The sequence below is a fragment of the Callionymus lyra genome, chromosome 19 (genome assembly GCF_982586985.1).
Source record: "Callionymus lyra chromosome 19, fCalLyr1.hap1.1, whole genome shotgun sequence".
In the NCBI taxonomy this organism is placed as follows: Eukaryota; Metazoa; Chordata; class Actinopteri; order Syngnathiformes; family Callionymidae; genus Callionymus; species Callionymus lyra.
This window is the reverse complement of record NC_141836.1, coordinates 7,846,995-7,869,794: the sequence shown is the minus strand read 5'-3', so window position 1 is coordinate 7,869,794 and position 22,800 is coordinate 7,846,995. Positions and strand designations below refer to the sequence as shown.

At 40.0% G+C, this 22,800-nt stretch overlaps 1 protein-coding gene across 1 annotated transcript in view; it reads right to left on the bottom strand.

Annotated features, from left to right (window-relative positions):
* The window catches only part of camkvl (CaM kinase-like vesicle-associated, like), a 69,304-nt gene that overhangs the window by 12,687 nt on the left and 33,817 nt on the right, over positions 1–22,800 (bottom strand). Inside the window, exons 4-7 of the mRNA XM_087782368.1 lie at positions 6,356–6,462; positions 3,347–3,478; positions 3,184–3,258; positions 1,471–1,609 (exon numbers count right to left, since the gene is read on the bottom strand). Of these exons, the coding sequence (XP_087638494.1) occupies positions 1,471–1,609; positions 3,184–3,258; positions 3,347–3,478; positions 6,356–6,462 (453 nt within the window). The remainder of the gene's footprint in view (positions 1–1,470; positions 1,610–3,183; positions 3,259–3,346; positions 3,479–6,355; positions 6,463–22,800) is intronic.

The following is a 22,800-nucleotide window of genomic DNA, read 5'->3' as shown; positions in this document are numbered from 1 at the left end:
GGAGCGAACCCACTTAGTCACCGAAATAAATCAAATACAACCAATGGCGAGTACAGCAAGTTGTACTGATATTCAAGATATATAATAAAGAGTACAAGTCGGGAGAGGGAGCGAACCCACTTCGTCACCGAAATAAATCAAATACAACCAATGGCGAGTACAGCAGGTTGTACTGATATTCAAAGCTATATAATAAAGAGTACAAAGTCGGGAGAGGGAGCGAACCCACTTCGTCACCGAAATAAAACAAAATACAACCAATGGCGAGCACAACAGGTTGTAATGATATTCAATGAAAAGAAAATTGGTACTCAGCCAAACGAAGACGATCTCCGGACGTTTCCACGGCGAACCGCTACAACTTCTCCGGGTCGAAAGTTCGTTGCAGTCTCTGGAGGGCGAAAGTTTCGCAGCTCCGACAGAAGTCGCGTGACTACCGGCAACGAAAGAGCTAGTCCTTGAGCTAGCCCGGTGACATGCTACTTGCGCAGCGAGAAGATGAAAAGGAACAGATCCTCTGATGTCACCGGAAGTTATACCCCTTCCGGGGTCATCAGGGGTCACAGGTGACTTTGTTGGTATTAAACTCGAACTGCGCATGCGCGAGATGGATACATTCAGTGCTTGAAGCACCGCCTCTGGCGGTCAGTAGGGACGAAATAGAAACACATCTATAGTTATTTATCTTGTTTTATTTTAATTGAATTGTATTTTATTAATATCATTTTATTTTATTTATTTATTTTATTAAAACACTTTATATCAATTTGACAACATTTCTTTGGCTTCAAATCACATTTAATTTTAAAGTTTTTTTTTCATAATAAACAGTTTTATAACGTGTGTTTAAAATAAATCAATTCGATTTTTATTTAAAATTATCATAATTAACAATATTCACAGCGTTTGTTCATTTTCAAGCAGTTACGACTATGTCAAGAGTCTCAGTTTATTTCTTTATGGATTGCAGTTTTTTATTCTATTTTATTTCATTTATTTATTAAATTCTTTTATTCTGAAAAGTCACCAGAAACAACGTTTCTGATTCTGATCTTAATGGAAAATAATAATAACACTGCATTCTGTCAATTTGAACCCTTTTAAAAACTCTTATTTAGATAAATGAGAGGAAAGCTACAGTTTCCGCCAGCAGAGGGAGCCAGAGGTGTGAACGTGTCGAAGGGAGCTGCATCACTGGAGACTTCATTAAGTCATAAAGACGGTGTTTACTCCCTCGACAAAAATGTTATCAAACGCTGAGTCATTAACTTAAGATGGTCCTCTAATGCATTTATGACTCGCTGCAGAGAAGATCTAAACATTCCAGATGGTGAAAGGCTTGTTGTACCATTAGTACCCGAGGTCACGTTCAAACAACTGACGCATAGACACATTGTGTTCTGATGGTGCTGATGGTTCTGATGGTGCTGATGGTGCTGATGGTGCTGACACGCCCCTGCAGAGACTCACCTTCAGGTTCCTGTGCACGATGTTGAGAGAGTGCAGGTACGCCACGGCCTCCAGCACCTGTCGGATGACGTTGGACGCATCTTTTTCTGTGTAGTTTCCCTGATCCTGGATCCAGTCGAAGACGTCTCCTCCTGTGGCACTGCATGAATATTTAGATATTTTAACTTTTGAGTTTTTCTTTACTTCTGTGCTCTGTTGCTAGTTTCTCACGAGTGGAGTGAAGACACCCACAGGAGCTTGATTTCTCCACCACAGCAGCAGATTGAGCTCTTATGCCAAATCGTTTTTACTGATACAATCTTGGAGGAGACACACACTTTGTGTTGCATTTAAACTTCCGGCCTGTAGATGGCAGCAGACATTACGTCCTCGGCAGCTAAAGGAACAATAAAAAACCCTCAGAGTTCCCCGCGATGACTGAGGACGAGAGGATACAGTCGACTCCAGCAGCTTTTAAAGCTGATGTTTGGACATATTTTGGTTTGAAAACAAATGAAAGCAGTTACGACTTCGTCAAGACTCATGTGGTCTGTAAATACTACAACACCAGAGTCAAGTACTGGACAATACTACACATATATACTGGTTACTACAGTATCACACTATATTGTCTTGTTGCCCCTGTATCATGATACACATTTTATCTTCAGATTCTTGCAGACACACACTCATATAAATTCAGTTTTTTATTTACAATTGAAATATTCAAAGTGTTTGTTTATTTTTGTCTATTTAATATTGACTTCAATGTGTTTTACAATTTAATACATTTAGCATCTGTTTGTTCTGGATTTAGCCTTTAATAGTTCAATAACAATAGCTGAATTGAGAAAAGAACGATCGTAGCATATAAATATATACATTTCTAATAAACAAATGGAGAATATTTTACTTCCAAGATGATGTTTCTGGTGTTTATTACAAGTGTAGACCGAAGTGTTATCGTGCTGCAGCAAACTAAACCTCACGGAGCCGTAATAAAGTTAAAAAAGATCTACTCTGTTCCTTCTGTCCATTAGCGAGACGATCTTCAGGGCTTCAGGTGGCTCCAGCGAGCAATCAGGAATTACAGCGAGGGCCATTTTTCCTGTTGACTCGGAGAACGAGGGCCCGGTTCCAGCCTCCTCCGAGGGCTGCGGACATAATTGTGCGCCGGGATTACACGTCAACACTTGTTCCGCCAGGCAATTAATTTCCGTCGGACACGCTCGGGCGCATCGATCCCCGGCTCCCTGTAGAGGCCGCTCTCGCCTCCAGGAGCACTCGCTACCGTCAGGGGCCGACGATCAAAGGTAACGGTCTTTTTCTTATACTGCATATTTAAATAAATTGTATTAAATGAAATACTTTCATTCAAAACAACCACAGAACTCAGTGGAAAGCACTTATTATACACCCTCCTTATTTATGGTGCCAAAAAAGCGGTGAACTCCCATGATGCCTTTCTTCACACTGCTCTATGTAGTGACGGCTGATTGGTCGCTACAGTACTTTATTTAAATTCTACGTCTATGCGATGACAAGGACGATTGGTTGGCTGGGCGGCAAAGCATTACGACGGCTGTTCAGGACACCGTTACTGAGAGTGTGGTTGAGAGCGATGGAACCTCACGTGCAAGTATAAAAACATGTTTTTAATTTAAGGAAAAATAATATTTAAATGCTCAGTACTTCACAGTTTTCAGTACGCAAGTGTGTGTGTGTAGAACTCACAACTCCTGGATGATGAAGTATTCTTTCCTGGTCTCGTAGGTGTCGATCAGCTGCAGGATGTTCGGATGTGTGACCCTGAAACCACGAGACAGTTGTGTGTTTTTAGTGGTACACACACACACACACACACACCAGGGAGACGCTTTTCACTTCCTTGACGTACAGTTTCAGGATCATGATCTCGTTCTTGGCAGCTTTGCGGACCTTCCTGCCGTCCTTCTTGAGGAACTTCTTGCAGACGAACACCTTCTCGGTCTGTCGCTCCTTGACCAGGCACAGCTCGCAGAACTCCTTCCTGCGGAGACCCGGAGAGAGTCCGTGAACCTTCTGGGACTTCGGGATGTACACGACGTATCGTAAAGTTTAGATTAGCGGAGGTTGTTTTTAATGGTGTGAAGCCGACATGTTTAATTAGCTGGAAAGCTGCTGGGGAGAATAAAACGCCAGCAAATATCAGACGACAGCAAATGGGTTTGTTTGCCGTCGACAGCTGGACACGATCTGGTTCTGCCTCACAGGCGTGGACGACTTTCTCCTGACGGACTCAGACTTTAATTACAACTTCCACGTCTGTTACTTTACGTCGAAGTGGTGTCAGTTTAACAGATCGCTCTCTGGAAATACATATAATATTACAACGACTTTAACTGAAATCTACAGTATTTTTTTAGTTTAAGAAAACACATCATCTAAAGTAGCGAGACCTAGAGATGATCCTGTTGCTTTCAGATTTATACGAGGTTAAATTGCATTAAATGTAGCGGCAATAATTATTTTTTCGATATTCCACAGCTTTATATCAATAAAAATAAATATGTTCGAAAACTTTTTTTTTGGCTTCAAATCAAACTTTTTCTATCATAGTTCTGTAATGGTTTACAGATTAATAAAGTGTTTTTAAAGTAAATAATTCGATATTTTATTTACAATTAACATAATAAACAATAGTCACAGCCTATGTTCATTTTTGTGTTTGCAATTAAACATCCGGCCGCTAGACTAGTCACTACGTCCTCCTAAATTAAGCAACAATGAAATCCTAATCTGAGATCCCAGCGATGACTGAGGACGAGAGGATACAGTCGACTCCAGCACCTTTAAAGGTGAAGTCCGGATAAAATGTTGATTACAAAACAAATCAAAGCAGTTACGACTTCGTCAAGAGTCACATGGTCTGTAAATTCTTCTCAACAATACTACACATATATACTACATTATCACTATATACGGTATTATTGTCTCTGGATAGTGATACGCGTTGTATCGCCAGATTCTTGTCAGTACCTCTAATAAGACGTAATGTATTGATGACATCCATGCTTTAAGAAGGACGACGATCTTTAAATCTTTATTAAGGGTTTTACATTTTCAAATGGACGTAACTCCTCGTAGGACCATAGAAACCTTTTGATCTTTAATAAAAACACAAGGTTCGGATCAATTCATCTCATAATATCCATTTTAAACGTGTCATTTTGACGGTTCTGTGAATTTATATATGTAATTCACTGGGATTACTTCCTTAAGAGTCTTCACAATCACATCTCCTTTTAATTTGCTATGCGTGTCTTATATAATGGGTCCGGGCAGATGTTGATGCGCCATATGGCCTCTTTCGCTGATTGGTGTGTGTCGCTTTGTGCATGTGTGTGTGTGTGTGTGTGTGTGTGTGTTCTCAGCAGAACACCGATCATCTGGTCATGAAGCAGAGCGACTTTTGTGGCTTCCTCGTCAAGATATTCTTGGAACCGACGTATTAAAGAGAATATCTTATCGCTGTTTTGTAAACCAGCTCAGTTGGTCGCTGAGGAATGAAGAAGAAACGACTCCTCCGGTCTTCACACCCGAGATAAATCATACCGTTACAATCTGGAATATTTGCAAGTGAAAATAAGCTCTCGCTTTCCTGCTGTTTGGGGAATTATTGTAGTGTGTTTGCGCTTCATATGGAAGTATGTCAGTGACATCAGAATAATAAGTAATATTGTTTTTTTATTTATTAAAGCAACAATTAAATGTAATAGTTTCTATTTTAAACGGTGGATTAATTTACATATTTTTTTAAATAATTGAATTGAAAAGGTGGATATTTTCAAAAATATTAATAATATTAAATAATAATAGCAGCAAAACTAGACGGGATCTACAAGGAAATTGTATTTTTAATTATTGGAATTAGAATATCAACTACTATGTTTAAAAAAAACCCCATTAATTTAGAAAATATTTGACTTTTTCAATTGAATTATGTTTATTTGATTCAAATGATCGAATTCAACAACATAAAAAGATAATTTCAACATTTGAGATCTAAAACTAAATATTCAATAATCAATATTCTATTAGCACTGGGGTATAAGAGTTTAGATAATACAGAAAAACATCTTGATCAAAAATGTACAACACTCCTCAACTACTCATCTAACTAAATAAACCCACTATCGTCTAACCTGATAACCAAGACAGTCTCTGTCTCATTCCCTCTCAGTGAACTCATTCCACTTTTTTAAGCTCAGTATTACCATCAACACAAAGGTACATCCCATATATTGATGAGAATCTCTTCCATTAAAACCATTTAAAAGTTTGAAATGTCGCAATTTTTCAGGACTTATTGTACTGAGAAGGACTTGATGCAGGTGCAGGTGAATCTGGTCTATGTTTAGACGGCGCTTTTGTCCATTGAAAACCCTGATGTTTGACTTTTCTAGATGGAATAAACTTTCGCAGAGTTGGAGTCTTTAATGGCGACATTAAGCTGGTGCGACAAAAGTTTGGCGATCCCTGATGTAGGAGCTGGATTGATGCGTCGTGAACAACACTCCAGGACAGGGACTTGTAAACCATGTAATGGAGTCTTCACGAGGCTCCTGCTGCCTTTGTGAGCTCAGAGTGCTGCCGAACACGACGGTGATGAAGAGCTCGTGATGAGAAACGTAAGGTCGCTCGGGAGAACAAGGGTTGATCCGGTCACTTCCATTAGAGGTTTATAAAGAGAGTAGGTCTGGATATCCAAGGTCCTTCTGGTCTCAGCTGGCCTTGTTTGTTTGTTTAGAAACGCTGAGAAAATCCTTGACACCAGAATTCCGAGAGTTTGGGACAAACTTTCTCTTGCACGTAACCTTGTCCATCACTCATTCATCAACAGAAGCGAAGTCGTGACTTTACTTACGCTCGCAAAACTTGTCCGATCTCATACTTGTCCGTGACGTCCGCGAAGGTGTTGTACGTCCGCCCGTCTCGCAGGGCAAGGCACCCAAATGGCATGACAGCATTCACCTGGAAATGAAAGCAAACACACGTGACCTCAGGGGGGTCGCACCGGCACACGCATGACGACACGTGTCGGCGCTCGAGATGTAAACGCGAGCGACGCTCTGCACTGACAGGGCTGTCGAATAAGAGACGAGTGAGGGATGTTTGTCTGTCGGGACGTCTACGGGATCCTGGAGAAGAACATCCCAGCTCGTCTGAGAACGGTGCAGAGGAGTGAGCGGAGCTGGTTGCGTGCCAACCTTGTCAACAGATACTAAGCTACTCTCTAAGCTGCACTCCCGTTCGCACATTCTGTCCAACGTCTGGCAAGTTCAAGTGAAACTTTGTGCGGGAAGATCGGCTTTTCAGCAATTACTGGTGGCCCCCGGTGTCCCCTGAACGACGCTGATCCCCGGATCGTATGCACAAGCTTTCCATAGATCCATGACCATGTGTCAATCAGACCTGTCAATCAATCAATCTGAAATAGTTTATTAATTAGACAAAGCATCCATTACAAATACCTTTCATCCACTTATATATTAATCTCATTAGTTATTAGGGTTGAGTATTGTTGATACAGATGCAACAATACGATATATATTGATACTGTAGTAACAAGAATATGTGTAGTATTGTTCAGTACTTGACTCTGGTGTTGCAGTATTTACAGATCACATGACTCTTGACGAAGTCGTAACTGCTTTCATTTGTTTTCAAACCAAAATATGTAAAAACAGTCAGCTTTAAAAGCTGCTGGAGTCACTGTATCCTCTCGTCCTCAGTCATTGCCAGGATCTCGTCGCATCTTATTTTTCTTTTAGCTGCGGAGGACATTATATCTGCTGCCATCTAGTAGCTGGAAGTTTAATTGGAACAAAAAAATGAACAAACGCTGTGAATATTGTTTATCATGTTAATTGTAAATAAAAATCGAATTATTTACTTTAAACACACTTTATTGAACTGTAACCATTACAAAACTATCATAAAATAAAATATTATTTATATTTTTATAAATATATATTGTTTTATTGATATAAAGCCCCAGTCATCGCCAGGATCTTTTATTGTGATTTTAGCTGAGTAGTAAGTAAGTAAGTAAGTAAGTAATATTTATTTATATAGCGCTTTTCCAGACCACAAAGCGCTTTAACAATCAAAACAATACTCAAAAAAGTACATACTTTAAAGATCAAGATAATACTGAGAACAACACAGGAGTTCCAGAAAATCAAGGAAAATGACGAAATAACTGCTGCCATCTAGTGGCTGGAAGATTAATTGCAACACAAAAAAAATGAACAAACGCTGTGAATATTTACATGTTGAATTATTTAATTTTATTAATTAATTTTATATTTAACAATATGATTTGCGAGGAAAAAAAATAGATACGGTATCATGACCAGAAGAGAATTTCAATATATCAGTGTATTGATATTTTCTTACACCTCTACTAATGATCCCTCCATCTTTTTTATTGTATCCATCCACTGCATCTCTAACCAACTCCATCTCTCGTCTCTTTACCAACAAGTTGTGTTTCTGTTGTGTAGAAGGTCTATTTGCTTCAGCGGCTAAAAACAGCTTGTGTCGAACACGAGAACAGACATGATGTTATGATGTCTCCGCGAGAATAGAGCTCAACCCCACAGGAGGTTCCAAAGGCCCAGGTAGGAAAAAAAAAACAACACAAGAATCCAGAAAGTGAATCAGCAATCGATGCCATCCTCAGGCAAACCTCACCCACATCCTCTTACGCTGCAGCTCCAGCCTCTTTCCCGTCTTAAAATACTACATTTAACACTTTCCCGGCGAGAAGATCATCCCTATTGTTTCCACTGACGTTCATTTAGTGGAGAAACTCTGCCTTCCGTTTATCTGCGGGGCCTCCGTGGAGCTTCAAACCACATCAAAAACCACTCCAGCGAGCAGAACAAGCGAGGAAACGATGTAGTAGGAGGGACATCTGAGACGCGGCTTTGATTCAGGAAAGCGATACACGGAGGTTCTGAACGTCTTCGTCGACGAAGCGTCGTAATCGGTCGTGAGAAAACGAGGATGGATCTCGGAGGGAGAGACATTAAGGCGTCGGCTCATTAAAGATTATGAGACTGTTAATGAGCAAGTTTCAGATGGAGCTTTTTAATCAAATAATTATTACTCACCGAGCAAAACAAACAGCTTCTTTGGATGAGTTACAGGTTTTGATTGCGGAGCGCTCGGGCAATTAGAAAACCAATTAACGCCCGACGATTCGTCATCGCTCGTGATTTCAATTATTCCTTTTTAAAGTGTGATTATTTTTGTGATTACACAACCAACTTGGCTATTACAGAATAACTAGGACAACTTTTGTTTTGTTGTCCCTTAAGCACTTACAAACAGTGTGTGTGTGTTGGTGTGTGTGAGTGTGTGTACCAGTGATACAGATGACAGGCCAGAGGTGCTTCTGAACTATGGTGGGGGTGGAGCGGTCAAATACTATGTAATCTCAATGCTGGCCCTAATCTGTAATCTGGATTAGAGCACTGAGATATGTGTGTGTGTGTGTGTGTGTGTGCGCGCATAAAAAGTGCCAGTGAGTGCAAGGTTGGTGTGTGCATGTGATGTCAAGGGGTCTGGTGTGTGTGTGTGTGTGCGGGGAATGTTGAGGTTGAAGAAATATTAACATTTTTTTTCTAGATTATGTAAGCATCACGACATGATGTCGGCCCGGACGGTGCAAGTGATGCTGGGTAGACGTGAGTCACTATGGGAACAATCTGTGCCCGGAGGGAGGCAGCCAAGGTGTCGAGTCAACAGCCCATCGGTGTAGCATTAAAACTGTGTTGCGTTATCACGAAACATTATCGCCCGAGATGTTGATGCACCAGAAGAGAGAAGCTTTTTGGTACGAATTACAGCAACATTTTCATATTGAATTAAAATGGCTACGAATTATCGAATTAATTTTTATTATTTTTTTAATTATTGGAATAAGAATATCCAACTCTATTTGTTATAAAAATGTCTATTGAATTATTCAAACGCAAATTCAACATTTCAATATAAAAAAGCTTGAATTCAATAATTATAAAAAAAAAAAACAACTGCTGAAATATATTTGGTGTCATCTGCTAGAGATTGTGTTTAACATATATGTTGATTCAGGAAAAGTAACATATTTAAATAGTATCTAAATAATAAATCCATTTTCTAATGGAATTTTCCCAAAAGGATCAGTCCATCTTTCTAACTTATCTAATCTTCTTATAATATTTTATCCATTGTGTCTGTTGTTTCAGATCGTATCGTATCTTTTGAATTGTATCGTATCTTTTGAATTGTATCGTATCTTTTGAATTGTATCGTATCTTTTGAATTGTATCGTATCTTTGGAATTGTATCAATCTTATGGTATCTTTCAAAACGTATTAGTCGTAACGTATCTTTCAAATCGTAGCACTTGAATATTTTCAATCGAATTAATCATATCATGTCTTTTGAATCGTATTAATCGAATCTTTTGAATCGTATCGTGTCTTTTGACTTGTATCAATTGTATCGTGTCTTTTGAATCGTATCGTGTCTTTTGACTTGTATCAAGTGTATCGTGTCTTTTGACTTGTATCAATTGTATCGTGTCTTTTGACTTGTATCAATTGTATCGTGTCTTTTGACTTGTATCAAGTGTATCGTGTCTTTTGACTTGTATCAAGTGTATCGTGTCTTTTGACTTGTATCAATTGTATCGTGTCTTTTGAATCGTATCGTGTCTTTTGACTTGTATCAATTGTATCGTGTCTTTTGAATCGTATCGTGTCTTTTGACTTGTATCAATTGTATCGTGTCTTTTGAATCATATCGTGTCTTTTGACTTGTATCAATTGTATCGTGTCTTTTGAATCGTATCGTGTCTTTTGACTTGTATCAATTGTATCGTGTCTTTTGACTTGTATTAATTGTATCGTGTCTTTTGAATCGTATCGTGTCTTTTGAATCGTATCGTGTCTTTTGACTTGTATCAATTGTATCGTGTCTTTTGAATCGTATCGTGTCTTTTGACTTGTATCAAGTGTATCGTGTCTTTTGACTTGTATCAATTGTATCGTGTCTTTTGACTTGTATCAATTGTATCGTGTCTTTTGACTTGTATCAAGTGTATCGTGTCTTTTGACTTGTATCAAGTGTATCGTGTCTTTTGACTTGTATCAATTGTATCGTTTCTAATCTCATCACTCATATCATAACTTTCGGATCGTATCTTTAGTACCATGTCGTTCTATCTATGAATCTATTTATTTATCCATCCATCTAATATCATCTGAAATGATTTATTATTAAGGCTGAAAACATGTTGAAATTTGAATTCAGCAGCAACAGCCTGCAGTGTCTCACAGATTTTCGTTATTATGTAAAAAACAACTTAACATTCTGGAGAAAACACACCAAAAACTGAGTCTGGAGGAACCTTGAAGCTGACAGAAGGTAGGAGGAAGTATGGGAGGAGACGGGCAGACAAGGAGATAAAAACAGAGGAGTGGGAACATAAAAAGAGGTGATAAACAATGCAAAAAGAAGAGAGAGTCACACTGCAGGTGAAGAAGGTGGATGGAGTGCGACTCCAGGCACAGGAGAGGCAGAACCTCTCAACCTCGCAGCTCCACAGGAATCTCACAGGTGATTGGTGTGTGGAGGAGCATGTGTTTGGATTTGTTAAGACTCCTGGCGAGCTGATGAAGGGTTGTTCCCAAAGCCAGGAAGCACTCCAAGACCACATCAGTAATTTAAAGTGCGGCTGCAGCGTCACACAGAAAAGCACTTTAGCATCGGACTATTATTCATCAAGTCTGGGATTAAGGAGCGTTGATGGTCAGGTTAGCCTCAGGATGACGCCGGCGAGTGACGCGTTCCTGATGCGTCCATCAGAAGAGTTTGCTCTGGATACTTTCGACAGAAGGAATGAGTGAAGGAAAGAGATCCACGTACAGTTTGGAGGAGTGTCTGCAGGAAAGAGTGAGAGTGAGGTTGAGACGCTTCTTGACAGCTGAGGCTTGTCTAGGATTTTGTGAATGAAGATTATACGAATGTTGCCTCGGCGTTGCCTTGGAAAACTGGATGTATTCCAGAGAAGAGTTTGGTCCTGAAGATGAATCTGAGGACCTGCTCTTCCTCCTGATAAAAACCCAAATAAAACAGTTTTTAACATATAAGAGTTTTGCATAAAAGGATCATCAGGAAAAGGACTCAGTGTATGTTCAGGGTCGAACTCCAGTCTTGCTGTTCCCAGACCTTAACCCTTTATTTACTAATCTGTCACGACCCACAAAAGGGTGAGTCACTAAGTTATTTTAGTCGAGTTTATTTTTCAGTCTCATTTAAAGCCATGCATGAAGCATTATTACTAACTTTTGGTTTAGGAAAGGTTTAAAGTAGAAGATGTTGGAAAATATTGATACAGCGTTATATCACATGCAATACTTTATTTCATGATACTGAATCGATATTTTTGCGATTTTTCGTGGTATGTAAATTCTGATAAACCAGAGTCAAGTACTCAGATACTACACATATATCTTTGTGCTTTGAAATCATGTTTTTACAAGATTTCTTATATAGTTTATATTTTAATAAAGTGTGTTGAAAATAAACCATTAGGGGTTTTTATTAACAATAAACCTGCTAATATTCACAGCGTTTGTTCATTTTTGTGTCGCAATTAAACTTCTGGCCGCTAGATAGCAGCAGTCATTACGGCTTCCGCGGCAAAAGGAACTACAAAATCCTAGCAGACTGAGGACGAGAGGATACAGCCGACCACATTCGCTTTTAAAGCTGATAATTGGACATATTTTGGTTAGAAAACAAATGAAAGCAGTTACGACTTCATCAAGGGTCATGTGGTCTGTAAATACTACAACACGAGAGTCAAGTACTCGACAATACTAAACATATATACTTGCTACTACAGTATCCCTATATATGGAAATATATCGTATCATTGTGCCTGTATCGTGACATATCGTATCACCAGATTTTTTCCAAAAAAGTCCAACCACAGCAACCAAAAACAACTGGAAATTGACTTGCCAACATACAGTATACGTTTCTTTAAAATCCAATATGAAAGTATACAGTAGTAAACAAAGGACACTGGTCTATCCAGGAACTTACTGACACAAATGATGACTGAAGGCTAAAAATTCATTATGTCATATGTTATGTGTGTCTAGTATGTGCTCAACACAAACATTGACTCACACACGACACTCAAGAAAAAAATGACCAATTCAACAGGAAACACTGTGCAACGAACACACGATGAAACTGAAAAACCCCCCAAAAAAACATCTGTTAGCATCGACACCGAGGTGTGAACGCACTCCGAGTTCACGCAGACGTCTCACTTCATCTTCACCACCTCACATCAAATGTCTGGTGCACGTCTGTGTGTGTTTGTGCTTCTTCACAAGTGTGAAGCTTCCGCAGCAACCAGGCCTTATACGACTCAAATTCAATCGGCAATCTTTTCATCAGCTCGGAAGGAAAGTGTTTGAGAGGTTTTGGTGTCAAGGTTATTCTAAGAATCTTTGCTATTCACTGACATCTCTTTTTTTTTTCTCGAGCTGTCACTTTCCTGAAGCAGCGGAAGACGAGGGGAAACCTCAATCTCTTGTCTGGTAACGCTCGTAATCCTGTTTGTAGCTTATCGGAATAAACTGAGACGCCGATCGTTGTTGTGTTGTCAACAATTCAGCATCTATTTGACTTAAATTGGATCTTTCAAAACGTATTTTCGGATTCTTCCAAATAATGAAACGTGATTCTTACGCCTACATTATAAATGACACGTTCCAAGAGTAGTAAATAACTCACAAACGACAAATAATCAATGATTTTAAGCAAGTATTAGATGTGGTTTTCTGACTATATATCATTTAATTCTATAGTCACGACTACTTATAGGCAAGAAGTGATCGACACCAATATCTGTAATAGTGTCTTAAATGTGCACTTTTACACCGTCAAGTACATGTAAACCATTCACAATTCACTTCAGATTATACAAAGGCGAGTAGTTAATAATCAAAATGTTTGTTTTTTAGAAATTAGGAGAGGTTTTGACACGATCAAGTTCAAACCGACCTAAGAAAATCTTAATAAATTAAATTTAGAAATCGTTCTAAAACTCACAGCCACACTTAGTTGATCTATAATGTGTCTTTAACTCTTTTTTTTGATAAGGTTTGTGTTAGTTATTCTAGTTGTTGCAGGTAAACTTTTGTATTGAACATTTGTCACAATGACTCAACTCGCTTCATAAAGCCATTGAAAAAAGAAAGAAATGAAAGTTGCAGGAGTGTAGCTCTGACGGATCCAGTGAAAGTATTCCGTAATATCTGAGTAAAACACTTTTTTTAAACATATATTCTCAGTGAATCAGGCCTCTGTGAGAACTTGTGTTTATAAATAAGGTTTACTTTTGTGTCACCGTTACGAGAGAGTCCTTGAGAAGGGATGGAACTCTGAAGTCAGAACAGGTGCATAAGACCCACAGACCCGTTACATAAGATGTGTACTCGTACTAGTAAGTTGCATTGATGTAACTACATATTCATAATCCAGAAGGTAGGCATGTAATTTAAAACTTGTAGTCGTAAAAAAAACAACAAGCGTTGACTATATTGTGTAAGTGTACGAGTACGAGTTACTAAACACAACCTCTTGAATCTGCAGGTGTGAGTCACAGATTTGTTTTGCACTTCAATCACTGCTAAAATAGGTCACATTCAAGAGGTCGTGTTTCGTAACTTGTACTCGTACACTTACACAATATAATCAAAGCTTGTTTTTTGTTTTTTACGACTACAAGTCATCAATTACGCATGCGTACCTTCGGGATTACGAGTTTGAATATGTAGTTATGTCAGTGCAACTTAATAGTACACATTTCATGTCAGGGTATGTGGGACTTATGCACCCGTTCTGACTTCATATAGAACCTCACATGCAAGTTGTAGCTTTAATAAAATAAATCATTTTGTCTACTCGGCTGGATTTAAAGCAGTGAAACCTCAATCTGCTTGTCGTCATGGTTACTCAAGCTCACCACGTTACAATTGTCTGCGATTGGACAGACTGTCCGGGGAATGACGGACGTAAGGTCAACACCATTTTAACTCAGAATTCGGAGTAAAAATCACACTTTTTCTGACAACTGACAGAACAAGGTTGGGATGGATAGTTATAAAACCCTGGATTAACTTTGGCAACTTAAAAAAAAAAGTTGAGTCAACTTTATAATAATTGTTACCTGTTTTTTTTGGCTGGCTGACCGACTTAAAACGTTTGAGCTCGACTTCCATTGTTTGTCTGTCAAAGTGCGGCCACTGTTAATGAGTCGAGCTCACGCTTTCACTTCAGAGTATGTAAACATCTCCCTCGAGCGTCTCAGGACTTGAAACGATGGAGCGATAAAAACATTCCAGAAAGGCCCTGTCTGTCAATTAGCGATGATAAATGTAATGTTAATAATTCACTGTCGGCCGAGCCGCTTCATCTGCGGCGCGTCCTCGACTCTGTCACATCAATGATGTCGTTCAGATCCGGCGGATGCGTCGACAACAAGGTGCGTTTGTGTCTTTAAATGAAGCCCGGGAGCGTCTAAATCCCTCTTCGCTCCTCTTACTTCCGCCTCCGTACACCAGGGTTTGCAGGCTTGACGTGACAGAGGAACACACTGCACCTGAGCTACTCACATGAACGCCGACATGCGACGATATCGACAGATACAGTCAGAATAGTCCTCTCTGGTTTTGTCACGTAGAAAGAAAAGCACCGTGTGTTGAAATGAAACATAATGTTCAGCAGCTGAAAGGCTCACGTAGGAGTGATTAATAAGATTATCAACAACCATTACCACATATTTGTTTTTCTCCGCACCGACCACTGGAGTGCGTTTGGTTTTGTTCTAAATCCGCATCAAGCCTCTCATCCGTGTCCAACCAGCTGTGACAGCAGCATATTGTTTTAAATTGACTGATCCCCGAGACGTCCATTGATCGACCGGTCAACCTCCCCACGTCTTCAGGGGAGAGATTCTCTGGACCCGATTTCTGTCGGAACCGAGTGGAAACTGTGCGAGATAAACCCCTACTTTTGTTACGGCAACATATGAAGATTTACATAACAGGATTGGAGCTTAAGAGAGCACAAACTCTAGGCCCAAAGAGGTCAACATGGGAAGTCAAAAGAAAATACAATCAAACGGTTTTTGTTTGACTGTCACGAGTACAATTTGAACCATTTACAAAACCATCTTCAATCATTTTAGTGGAATAGATAAGCGTGTACAGTGGCCATAACTCAGTTCACCTTCCGTGTTTTTGTAGATTTTTTGCATATTTTCATGGTGGTTTTCCTGACTGACACGTCTTTTGGTTTTTACAACTTGTCTTTATATGGCAACTGATGCTAAGGCTGCTGTTAGCCAAAGCTAACGTCAAAACGCAGACACGCCGTTTTCGTCCAGCGCTTTTCAACGACGAATCTCTTTCCCCTTCACCTGGATGACCAGCGCACACTTCTTCTAACTCAGCCTGTCAGTCAGTGGCTCAGTCTCACGACACCTTCACTGACCCACGTACAAAAAACCTTGAACTTAACCGCTTCAAAATAAATGGACTTGGTTAGGTGTATTAAAAGGAGGTGGGGAAGCAGCGCGATCAGAGGAGCTGTCATTTCTACAGGGTGAATCATTTCATGTTGTTTAAAGGATGTGGGTTTTTGGGAATAGATAAACTTCGGTGAGGACATTTTTGGAAAGATTAATGAGGCCTCAACATGTATTTGAAGCATGTCACTATTTCGTGGATCTCGTTTCTTGCCTTTCCAGTAATTGCGCTAAATGCTTAGAGTTATATTTGATCCAAATATTGAAATTTTACTAATTTTCTATTCCCCCTCATGTACATATATGTAAATGCATATTCTTATGAGGATAGTGAGATACACTTGGAGCTTTCTCGGGACTAACCCTTAGTGTTTTCCTTGTACGTAGCATGTTAGCATTTAGTCTTAAAAGATAGACTTATTGAAATAATTTCAGAACATTTTCTCTTGTCTAGGCTTCCATACAAGAGGGACGTTACAGACGAGCAGTAAAAAGGTATTTGGATGTTTTAAAATGGACAAATAAAAGTGAGCCTATAACTTCTAAAAGACACAGATTACTCTGAAAATAACCTCACATGACATGAGGGTGAGTAGAACAACTTTGGGGGGAACTAATCCTTTTAAAATAAGTTCAAAATGTTTCTTCTTTCAAAGGCCTGGTTTCAAACAGTTCGACTGTCAGTTAGCTACCGAGGTATGACGGCTCCACCAGGGATTTCCACACTCGTTTCGACAAGTTCAAAAACACCAGGCGTTCCTTCACTGACGGTCAAACAGGCGTCGGGGGATCAAGAGAACACCAGGAGCTCATTAAAACGCCTCCTGGTTGACAGCGGCGCCCTCGACCTCAGCTGTCGACGCCGGTTCGAGTCACACATCAAGATGGACCGACACGCCGAGGTCTCACGGGTCATTTCCCCGTCAAGTGTTGAACCTGGACAGTGTCGGGTCGAAGGTCGCCGAAGTCGATCCTTGTTAACATGTGGTCAGTCGAGAGCTTCTTGGCGAGGAAACCACCGCCGACACTTTGACCACCATGTAGCTATAAGATGATGCTTCTGGTTTACAGCACAAGGTTATTTATATGTCGCTTTAAATGGCTGCTTGTGAGGTTAACATGAAGATAGAAAATAGCTTTTGGTTTGGCTAATTTCAAAGAAATAATTTGGGTTTTCTGCTTCTACACACAAGTAGGAAGACTTTTATATTGTTTTCAACCAGTGGTGCCCACCATAAAAACAAGGTTCTTTTTGTGTGTAAACTCAGGAACAAACCATTTTCTTCAAAAGTAGTCACAGTGAGGAAGTAAGTCTGTATCTTTCACGATGTAACAAAGCGGTTGCAACAGCATTTCCTAGTTTAAATGCATTAATAAGACCATCCAATAAGAGCAGAAATACTTGAACCTGGAGCAGAATTCTCACAGTATAAGAGCACAATAGTATGATGATCAGCCGTTTTACTAGTTGACTCCACAAAAATTCTAAAAAGTCTATTTTGAGATGGGGGGGGACGTCATGTTATTGTCCTGGGTAGAATAGGTGGGGAACTTATTTAAAGACTTGGAGTTTATCAACTTTTCGGGGGGTAGAGTTTTAGCAGAGAGGAGGTTCACACCGACAGCTACAGACATTAATGTGGAACAGCTAAAAATAAAAAGTGGGACTGCACCGGCTCTTCCACTTTCTTTAGTAGAACCTCAGAGCACATCGGTGTGAGAACACATCAGTGGAGAACACATCTTTCTCTACACAAAAACGGTTCTTTTCACTTTTCGATCCAACCTTCTTGTTACTCCACCAAGTTAATATGTATAAAAATATCAATATTGTTGTGATTGATGGCAAAATTCGGATGGTAAATTACCATCTGGATCCACAAATGTTCTTAAGGATTTCTCACTCCCTAGTACTAGTTCCCGCCTGTTGTACAATCAAACTCAGTGAACACCATTGCCATTTCAAATGCTAAAAAAAAAGAAGAATCAAACTTTATACAAACAACAAATAAATGTTGGCATTTGCGACGCTTGCGTGTCAAAAGATATTAAAACTAATATTCCCTCAGAATCTTGTTCTAATAAAGGAAAAATAAGGTTTTTCTTCAGTGACATTTCTATGATTGCTCATGAATAACTTAAACCTGTAACATTAAAAAAGTTTGTACGAAGCAAATTCAACAGGCTTAATAGTAAAAGTATGTAATAATTGATGACAAATCTTTTCTAGCCTCAAATTCACGCTGTTTCCCTCGAACCGGTCACACTTGCTCGTGGTATAATAAAGGATATTTAACATGGAGCACCCTCCGGTGGCGGTCCTCTCATTAGGAGGATGTGTCTGGGTCCCTCACAGTCGGTGGCGTCTCCGGCAGAAGGGTCACCGTGCGTGACGCCGACCTGAGCGTGTGTTGTTGCCGTTTCTGTAGGATGACGCAACCGAGCGCTGACAGCGATGCTCTCTGACACGATGATCGCTCGAGGCAGAGCTGGAAGCCACACACACCGCTTTACACACACGACGGCAGAAGCCGCTCGAGTCACGAGTTTAATAAAAAGGAGTTATTTCGGAAATACATGACAATTTCGTTAAAAATATTTGGATAAAACAAACAACAAGATTTATATCTGATAGATATCATCAGTTAAAACCTTCAGAGTGTGAGGTCGTGTGTGCGACAAGAGGCACGACCCTCATATGTTTTTTTCCATCTATAGCAAGTCACTTCAAAAACCCTTCAACAACAATTTCCTCACGTAGAAAAGCCGCTGAATTATAGATGACTCGGGTTCGGATTGAGATTCCAAACCCAGCAGGAGGAAGAAAGTGGACAGTCAAGAGTTCAGTAAACACGAGAGGTCACGCGGGTCAAATCAATCATCTTGAGCATGTGAAGTTTTAGCTGGTGTGTCAGGAGTCCACTCATCTTTTTTTATTTCGCTCAATTCCCTCCATCGGTTGTTGGATAATTTGGAGATGCAACAGCCTGAGGTTCTGCAGATGTATTCTGGAGAAGATCTTCCCTCTAATGTCTTTGTTGTGTTTCTTCATCGCCACAGACAACAACTGTGTTTCACACTTCACTCATGCGTGCAGACGCAACATGAAGAGTTCGTAACGCGGAAATAATTGTCATGCCAGGCAGATACACCGTGATGGAGGATTGACAGTCCGCTGTCACGTGAGACACGAGTACCTTCGCGAGTCAGACGAGGGGAAAAGAAACTTATGGAAGTTGTTTCTCTTGTTTCCGACTTAAACTTGCATCGCGTACAATTGACACGACTGACGCTGAAAGCATGAACGGGTTTAATGCATTATTAATCCTGGAAAACTGTGTGAAACTCCATATACTGTATCAAAAACTCACAATTGTCAGCTAAATAAGCATTTTTGTTCATGACAATCAGTTCCACTTAAACCACTTCGGGGTTATTAAAGTGAGTGTGATATGTCATACATGTGGAACCCCTTAATGCATTTTCCAAAAATCCACCACTACACACAAACAGAATTATGCGACTGGTCTCATTGTTACCATCGAGGATAAATAGGATCGTCTGCATGTGTGCACGAACACGAACGCATTCATGTGGTCCAGGGTCTTTGCTGAAGCCGCGCCGAGCGCCAGACTTCAATGGTGGGATTGAAACCCGTCCAAACACCTCCGGACCTCGGCTTTTATGCAAACACTACATCAAAGTTGAACGAGTGGAAAAAGAGAAACACCTGTGATAGAATAGATTATCAACGTAGAATCTATTAAACTCCCACTCCAACCCTTTTATCAATACAATTCTATTTTGACGACCTTGCTGTAGAATTGCAGTTTTGTCAGCTTGTATTCAGGAGTGTGTGCAACGACGTTTTAAATCAAATTAAGACCAAAAATTCAACTGGTTTTTTATCTTTATAATTACAAAATGTAAAAGTTAAGTGTGTGGACATGAAAAAGTATTTAATTGGGTTTCTATCACCCTTGGTGATAAATAAAAACAACAACAACCTGTTGCTGGCGTGATAAGATTCTATGAACATTCTGACCACCGACCAAAACAAACAACTTTTAATTGTAAACTCTTTTGGAAATATGACTTTTATTCTATAAATTAAATAAGGAAATACATATAAAGAAGAAAAAAGCCTCATAACGATTACATAACATACAATTCTCGACTACATTTCTAACTCAATAAAGATTAATAATAAGATCAAACACGGCTCTCTCTTCGTCTGACTCCCCCTCATTGAACTCATCTCTGCAGCTGTGTTTGTTATTTATACTGCCATCATTAGTTAAATGTCACTTTCTGCTTCCAGAAACAGTTAGAATTTTTGAATCGGACCTGATCTTCCAGGTGTTATTAGAACGACAAGGCTTGACAAACGTGTAGGTGGTCTGTGATTCCCCCTGCAGAAGATTATTGGGAGCCCACTGTAATGACATCAGCACAAAGACTCAATTATCTGCTTTGAGATGGCGTTTGAATGGTTTTTAATAATAATCCTTTGATGTAAATTAAAGTGCGTGTAACAAATCCGAAGACCGCTGACAGGAATCGTCAATAAAGGATGACACGGTGATATTTTATTGTTCTAAAACGAGGTCATCTCAATCAAATTTAGCTCCTCAAATATGTATAAAGAGCTCCTCCGACGGTGCATTGATTCCATTAAACTTGTATTGTACTTCTATTTCTGATCTTCCAGCGCCAGCAACAGCCAGACCGAACGCGTGGGCGATGTGTGTGATGAGAAGACGTCTGCTGGAGTTGGAAGCAAATTAGGTCATTTGGTCTTGTGGGAAAGTTGGAGTATGAGCGATGGAGGAGCGATGGAAGGTTAACGAAAAGGACAAAGAGAAGACGTCTTCGAAAAATAACGCTTCACTCGGCAACACAACACTCAATATGTAACCAAAAAGGCTACACATTTCAAACACAAACTTATGTCGTGGAATGCGCTGCGAGTGCACTCAGGTGACTGCAGGCGGCAGCGCTCAATAGGTGTGATGGCGAGTTTTATTTCGGCAGATTCGCTGAAGACGTATAAATGTACGGTTGATCACATCATACAACAGCTGCCGTTCCTAAGGCATGGATGAAAACTTCTATTCTAAACCCATCAGTGAGAGCGATGCTATAAGCCCTATATCCCAATACGTTCCTAATTCTTTATATATACTCCACAGTGCAAGTTTTAGGTCTTTGGTACAACTGAAACTACTGTATCACGTACGCAAGTAAGTATAGCTACTTGTGAAGCGCCTTTCTAGACCAGGGTCACAAAGCGCTTTAACGAACAAAAGCAATATACAGTTAAAAAACAATTTAAAGGCCAAGACAACTTAAGACAAACCCAGGAGTCCCAGAAAATTAGGAAAAAGCTCAAATAAAATGTATGTAAAGGATGTTTCTTGAAGGAGTCAGTAGATCATCAAACACAGAGATCGTTCCAAAGCTTAGGAGCAACAGTCTGGAAGGATTTCTCTCCTCTGGTCCGGAACCGTGTTCAGGAACCATAAGCAGATTCTGATCCACAGACCTCAGAGCCCGAGCTGGGGTGTAAGTCTGGATCAGATCACTGATGGAAGGTCTGACCATGAATAGATCTGAAAGTAAGAACCAGAATTTTAAAGTTGATCCTGAAAGAAACTGGCAGCCAGTGAAGGGTTTTAAGGATCGGAGAAATGTGAGTTCTTCTACTAGAGCGGCTCAGAATTCTCGCTGCAGAGTTTTGTATGAACTGCAGGCGAGACAGATCCTTCTTGTTTAGACATGAAAACAAACTGTTACAATAGTCTAAACGAGAAGACACAAACGTATGGATTATTAGTTCCAGATCGTGTTGTGACACCATTTTCCTAAGTTCAGAGATTTTTCTCACACGTTCCGCACATATGGTCGGTCCGGTTCATTTCAGCACACAAGCCTGGGGAATTTCGCAAAAGCGTTTATGACAAATAAATGGGAAAGTAGGGAGTTGGCAGATGTGGTAATTATCTACCTTTAACTTTTTTTGGAAACTGCAAAAGTAAAACTCCATCTGTGTTTGTTTTATACAAACAGATTGTCCACTAATGCTTCCATTATTTTGTTAGTTCACACAAAGCAGACTTTGTTCGTCCTCATTCTGATCTGGAAAACCGTTGTTTGGTCACAGATCTGGTGTCACATTGTTTTCATAATCAAGGTTCTACGATCGGGGTTTGAGAATGAGTTTCGATGTCAACCTCCTGGTCCTAGAGCAGGGGTGTCAAACTGGTCCAGAGAAGGAAACCTGTGTCATCGAGCATTATCATCAACTGAGAATATTTGGAAATGAATCAAAGACTGTGAACCAAAGACCCTCCGTCGCTCTAAGGTCCCTTCGGCACAGCTGGTTCAAACCCTGATAGCTTAACAGTCCATTAACCCGCGAGTCTTCCTGGTGTCATGCAACACACTTGACTTGTTAGCACCAACAAGGAGAAAATGAGAAGGAAGGAAGTCTCCAACATGGACCTACTCTGACGCTCCCTTGAGTCTCAACATGACTTCCACGAGTCCAATCAACTCCATGACACTACACACACCATGTTGGTGTGATATCACAACATTACACCCATTTGATGAAGAGGCCATAGGGCAGGAATGTCAGCAAAAGACTTCTACAGCAGCTCCTTCTTATCACACTTAAATTCCTGCTCAGATTGGGGTAACTT